The 7,049-nt window shown below is 39.8% G+C and overlaps 1 protein-coding gene across 2 annotated transcripts in view; it reads left to right on the forward strand.

Annotated features, from left to right (window-relative positions):
- The window catches only part of SMC5 (structural maintenance of chromosomes 5), a 95,057-nt gene that overhangs the window by 87,541 nt on the left and 467 nt on the right, over positions 1-7,049 (forward strand). For both annotated transcript variants that reach the window (XM_075210972.1, XM_075210973.1), the window contains one exon: positions 6,562-7,049. This exon is cut by the window's right edge and continues 467 nt beyond it. In XM_075210972.1, the coding sequence (XP_075067073.1) occupies positions 6,562-6,699 (138 nt within the window). In that variant the 3' untranslated portion in view covers positions 6,700-7,049. The remainder of the gene's footprint in view (positions 1-6,561) is intronic.

The raw sequence follows: 7,049 nt of genomic DNA on the forward strand, positions 1-7,049 counted from the left end.
CCCAGAAATAGTCTTCTCAACAATTATGTCCTCTTTAAAATCAGCCTCCTCCAATAGCAAATTCTGTGCAGCATCTGGTAGTATGCTGCTAGCATCATCAGCTTCCCCCAGCAGATTAAAAGGGGCCTCTGGATGCAAAATCTCGGTAGCATATTCCATGTTATCTGTAGCTGGCAGGGGTACCTTTTCCTCGTGGGCCACCCCTATAGGCTGGGCGATTACTGATCCAGCTTGTGAAAGAAGCTGCTGCAGGTGCTGCCTTTCGTCAGCCACCCGGCGACACTGATCTAGCCAGAATGGGGTATGAAGTCCACCCCTGAAAGATACCTCTTCCTGAGCGTATTCAAAACTCTCCTCCAGGTAGTCCAGCCGTTCCATAAGACTCATCGTGTAGCCCGGAATAAGGACCATCATGCGATACTCGCTGAAAGGATGTATCGGGCTTTCCTCTTCCCAGTCGAGGTGTTCGATGATCTCCCTGCGTGTCTTGTTGTGGCAGGAGAAACCTCGCAGCTGAGCTTCTTCAATTAGCTCTGCCATACTCATCATGACAAGTGGATTCTTTGGATTTAAGAAAATGTACCTACTCGGATCCTCTGGTTCAGTGACATTATCCACACCTTGATCCTCTGGTTCTGTCTTGCTCCCCAGCTCAGGTTCCATATCACATTGCTTCTTTGCATCATCCTCCAATAATGCGTGAACCAGCTCCTTTTTAGTTTTATCTGTCCAGTCGAGACCTCGCTGCTCACACAGGGCAATTAAAACTTCTTTGGCTTTTTTCTTGTAAGCAGCTGCCATCCTTGCAGTCACTTTGCAAAATAAAAGATAGAAAAGAAAAACAAGAGAGAAGGGAAGGGAACTGCTTTGCACGTATGTCTTCAAAAATTATAGCCCTGAGTTTCGTCCTTGTAAAACTATTGTATTCCTCGCAAGGTTACAATCAGTTTATAAGTGCAAAGGTTAATTGCTTAAACCATGCACTTAATACTCTAAGAAATTAAATCATCCCACCGCTATGCCACCAATTTGTCACGAACAGCACTCACCTGAGTCTGCGTGACGCTTACGTGACACAGGGTCAACCACAAAGACAACCACCTGGTCTGTCTAAAATGATTAAATCCTTCCCTATCTATGCCACACACTAGCTTTGCGATACTAATTACCACCACCAAGGTTGTTTCGGATAAGAGCTGACACTCTTATTTAGGAAGCCTTCGGTTCTCCCTAGCATTAATCCAACACAATTTACTTTAATCAGAGTTCACTTAAACCACAAGGTTTGCACAGTTTCAATTAGGTAGCGTCTGGACCAAACTGTCGCGTGAATTCATAAGAACACAGAGACTAGAACTTATTAAGTGTAATTTAATATGGAAAATACATCCACAATGCTTAAGATAAAAAGATAATAAAATGACATACAAATAGAGTGCAATTGTTTCTTATAAAATAAAAAGGATAAAACACAGAATTGATACCTCACTTAGAATCAAGTTTGTGGTGCCGGGAGGAGCAGGAAAAAATGGAACCTCTTCAATTAAACTCCCTCAGAAGAAGAACCCAGGGTTACATTTTCAATACAGTTTTAAAGTCAAGCTACAGGGCCCCCCAGCCCCCCTTCCCTGTGAGGTCAGAACCAACAGGAGGGGAGAATGCAAATTAGGGTCTTATGACTTTGCTGTTTGAATACCTCTAAGTCAAGTTTTCTTTACACCGTCCTAACTTTTCAACAGTATGGTTTACGAACATGATTTTACCTTCACACAACAGGTCCTAAGTTTCCCTTCATCTGCATACCACACATGCCTCTGGTATGTATGATATTGGAGAAAATGATATGATCTTTTCCTGTCCCCTTATTCAGCTTGAATCTGTCATTAACATACAACCCAGTCTCTGCAGTCGGCCTGTCTGGGGCCTCCCAAACATGTGTGAGATTTCATTGTCTTGCAAGAGATCTCCTCAAAGGCATTCACATTTGCCATCCTGCCATAAATGGTACAAGGTGCTATACTTATCGACCAACCCCCCTGTGTGGTTTAACATCCACAAAACCCATTGATCTAACAGCTTCTAAGAGAACCAGGTCACACTATTTCTAGGAAGTAATACACAAACATATATTTGCAGATTTATGCCTAAACATTAGCTTGCACATGACACCTTTATCCGAATTGACCATCAGGTTAATTTAGGTATTCATGCAAAGATTTATTTGGGTCCTGACATCCAATATTCTATTTCAGCATATCAGATCAATGCTTTATCCTGACATATAGGTTTGACTTTTTTGTGTCCTTGATCCTTGGAGCAACTAAACATATAAAATTGGCTATGTTATGTAACTCTCCAAACAAAAACCCATTGAATAAAGGTAACAGACAAAAGAATAAACCACTTTCAATTCAAAATGCCCCTAAACTGTTTGATTCATAAATACTACGGTCCACTCAGACCGATTGGAGAATATAATGGGGATCTGGTTGATGCTCGACAAAATGCAGATGTACCACTTAAGTAAATCCCAGCTCTAAAACCATACTGCGTTTTCCACAATCTTAAATATTAGAGTACATATGGAAGGCATTAACTGTCCTAAGACCATGAGCAACGCTATACTAGTAAGGGGAAAGAATCAATGGTGGAGTTTATTTAAAGCATAATATCTCCCATGTGCCAGATGTACCCGATTCACTTTTGTGCATCGGTACAGAAGCGATTCTACCTGTACAAGTTTAAAGCAGATGTTCCGCATAACACTTCAATGTGTCGACACAAACCAGTTCTAGCTGGAAAAGTTCAAAACACTATTCTGACACGCCCCTTAGAAGTGATATGGAACATGATTGCTGATCATAAACAGAGGTTATAGTTATGTGGTGTAACTAGATATGAAGAGCTTTGTTTTATCTTGTGAATTAAATGTGGGTTGAGATAGTTATTAATGTTCCATAATAGTCGTCATACAGATAGTGCTGTTTTTAGTGTCCTACCATGGTAGTGGTCACTCAGATTTTTTGTTTTATTTACACTTTCCCTAACATTAAGGTGTCAGCCCATAGTGCAATCGTTTTCAGGCCAGTGATGCCATGTTTCCCCACATACATAAAGATGCGTGTTTCATGCACTGAGCTAAACTTTAATCATTTTACTGAATGAAGTTTGAATTATGCCTCCATGTCTAGGGGGTAAAGTACAAAGATGTACTTAGTGCTGTTTATTCATACAACTGCAGAAGTAAAAATATAAAAACTGAAGGTGTGAATGGAGTAATTAATATATCCAAATGCCTTGTTACCTACAATCGCGCAATAAGAATGCAGTCATAACTACAACCAGAATTGCAACGTTTGAATTCACCGCTAACCTGTAGGGGTCATGCAAATAATGAAAGCATTGACAATTTGTTTCCCTCCATGTGTTGTGAAACTACAAGCCCAGCTCACTTTTCCAGCCAATAACTGGCAAGATATGTTGATACTTGTAGTCTCACATTACCTGAGAGCCACAAGTTGTCCAAACCTGCTATAATGAATCAGACAGTAACCATCATCTCAAGGTAGATATAGTTGCTAGACTGAAGCTTATAATTGACATTTTACTGTTGTTGTTGTTATTATTATTATTATTATTATTATTATTTTTATTTATTTATTTATAAAGTGCCACAAATGATTCCAGTCTTAGACATTTTGAGTTTCAGAAAGCACTGGGACAACCAGGATGAGATGACTGAAAGACATGAGGGAGGGGGAGAGGTTTGGGGAGGAGAGATACATTTGTAGGACTCTGACAGGTCAAGGAAAATCAGGAAGTGGAGTCAGATGTAGAGACAGAAAAGAAGTAGTTGTCGAGTTAGGAGATCTAAACCAGTAGAAGACAGTGTCACGGAGGCCAATGAAATGAAGGGTTTACAAAAGAAGAGGGTGATCCATGGTATCAAATGCAGCAAAGAGGCTAAGAATGATAAGAAGGGAGAAGTGACCCTTCGATTTAGCAGTGATATTGTTGGTAACTTTGGTGAGGTCCGTTTTCATGGAGTGGAGAGAGAAAAAGCTAGATTGAGGTAGGTCAAGGAGGGAGTGAGAGGAAGGAGGTGAGATGGTTATAAACAAACCTGCTCAAGAAGCCTGGAAGCAAAGGGAAGGTGGGTGACAGGCTAAAAGGAGAGTTTTTTGGAGTATGGGTAAGATCAGGTAATATTTAAAGGAGGAGGGGAAAATGCCAGAGGAGAGGAATAGGTTGAGGCGGTGGGAACAGGCCTCCAGAGGGGATTGGGTCAAGAAGGGCAGATAGAGGGGGGGAGAGAAGGGTGTGGACTTCATCCGCAAAGACCTGGGAAAGGAGGAGAGGGGTGAGGGGTAAGAGAAGTCCTTAGCAGTGAGGAGAGAAGGATGCAGACCCTGTTCCCACAGAGGGGGAGGGAAATGGTGGGGTGAGATTCTACTGAAGGGAGGAGATTTCATGATGTATGGAATTGCTTTTAGAGGTGAAGTGGATGGCAAAGTCAAGAGCAGAGAGCGAGGAGGAAAAGGGGAAGAGGGAGTTGAAGGTGGAGAAGAGGTGATAAGCGTTGGAGGAGTGGGAGGAAATGAGAGACTTAAAGTAGGACTGGTTAGAGAGTGATAAGGCAGAACTGTAGAAGGAAAAAATTTATTTGTGGTGAAATTCTGCATGAGAGAGTGTCGTCCTGCCTCTGGAGGAAAGGAATTTTCTAGGTAGCGGGTAAGTGAGTTGGGTCATGTTTGGGGTGGAGATCGACAAAGGCTTTTAGTGACAGTTGGGGCAATGGAGTCAAAAGGTCTTTGACACCAAACTCAGAAAGCCATTTTTTGATGGACCTTGCTTTCTACATTGGGGCATTGTCATGCTTAAACAGGAAAGGGTCTTCCCCAAACTATTTTCAGTAAGTTGGAAGCACATAATTCTCTAGAATGTCATTATATGTTTTAGCATTAAGATTTTCCTTCACTGTAACTAAAGGTTAAACCATGAAAAATAGTCCCAGACCATTATTCCTCTTCCATCAATTATTACAGTTGGCAGTACACATTTTGGTAAGAAGACTGCCAGATGGCGAAGCGCAACTCGTCAACTCGTCACACCAGAGAATGGGCTGATGGGCGCAAATTTGCCATTGAGACTGAAGGAGATTTCTTTATATAATTTAATTTCCACTGCTCCAGAGTCTAATGGCGGAATGCTTTACACCACTCCAGTCAACGTTTGCGCATGTTCATCTGAGGATTGGCCATAACAACTCAATCCATGAAGCTCCCAACAAATAGTTGGTGTGCTGACGTTGCTTACAGAGGCAGATTGGGACTCTGTAGTGATTGTTGCAACTGAGGACAGACCACTTCTTTTTATACGCACTTCAGCACTCGACCGTCCCTTTCTGTGATCTTGTGTGACTGGACTGTTGTTGCTCCTAGATGTGTCCACTTCACAATAACAGTACTTACAGTTGACCAGGGCAGCTCTAGCAGGGCAGAAAATTAATGAACTTACATGTTGGAAAGGTGGCATCATATGACCGTGCTACACTGAAAGTTACTGAACTTTACAGTATGACCCATTCTACTGCTAATGTTTGGCTATGGAGATAACATGGCTATGTGCTTTGATTTCATGCACCTGTTAGCAATGGGTTGGTGGAAATGGCCAACCACACGAATTAAAAGGGTTGTCCACATTTTTTTGGCCATGTAGTGCATATGATAGTATCTTATTACACTGTATGTTTGTAACATTGATTATGTTTTGTTGATGATCACTGTGTTTAGAATTTTTACTTTTGCTTTACAAGAGTCATGTATAGCTGTTTCTTTTGGCCATAACTCGTGCTCAATTAAGTCAATTAGCCTAGCTCAGGGTACTTTAAATATAAACACTATCAAAACGGGTAGTCATAGTGTACATAACATTATCCGTTAATTTGTGATAACATAGTGAATTGTGATTGATGGGCTCAAATTTGCCATTGAGACTGAAGGAGAATATTTTATATAATTTAATCTTCTTTTGCCACCTAAGTGAATTTAGGCTATACTCCGTGATGAAAAAGCCATGATCTAATGGCAAAAAGTTTATCCTGAACTCAGAGGATAGAGGTGGGGGTATGTAAAGAATAGAAAGTATATGAGGCCAGTGGTGTCTCCTTCTGTAAGGTTGTATACACATAGATGTTTGTTTTTTTGTTTTAAACTCTGTATTTAAAGAGGAAACGACAGGATAAACAAAAAGAACTTCCAACAGCATGGAAGCACTAAGACTGTATAGAGTGTGTAAAATTGTTTTTGCTATTTTGTTATGCTCCTACACCACCAGAACAGCTAAGAAAACGTTTAGGTGGATTTGTCCTTAAACAAGGTGTTACTTATGTAGGGGAAATATACAATGTAATTATTACATTTAAATCCAAAAAAGTAAACTTAACTGATAAAATGCATTTCTTCTTGTAAAGTGAACGTTTAAATTTTATTTTAATGTTTGAAAGTAGGATAATCTTTGAAAGTAGGATAATGCATATTTACCTTATTTTCCCTTTATCAGCTTCTCCAGAATCTGACGTATGCTGACAAAATGACTGTATTATTTGTGTATAATGGACCTTACATGCTGGAACCTACAAAATGGAACTTGAAAGCTTTTCATAGAAGACGTCGAAGAGTAGCTGCAGTGGCTGTATAGATTTCTCCCCTTAAGTCTTCTCTTTAAAGGATCAAGAGATTTGTGCCTTAAAGTTAATTGTAAACTTAGAACTTTGTTGTAATCTTAGATGGGGTTTTTTTTGTTTTTTTTTTACAGGGGTCACTGAGGTCTATGTAGTGTATGGATGTTTATATATTTGATAGAATTGAGAAAAGGAACCTATTAGTCTATTTGTGTAATTTGTCATATATTTTTCAAAAATTAAATAATCACCAATTATACATTTTTTTACTCTGAAAAACATCTGTATTTCAAGCTCAAATTTCAGATCAAAGTTTGTTTTTATAAATATAGAATTATTTTGGGTGTGATACATATATTTGACATTT

The sequence above is a fragment of the Mixophyes fleayi genome, chromosome 1, assembly GCF_038048845.1.
Source record: "Mixophyes fleayi isolate aMixFle1 chromosome 1, aMixFle1.hap1, whole genome shotgun sequence".
Lineage (NCBI taxonomy): Eukaryota > Metazoa > Chordata > Amphibia > Anura > Limnodynastidae > Mixophyes > Mixophyes fleayi.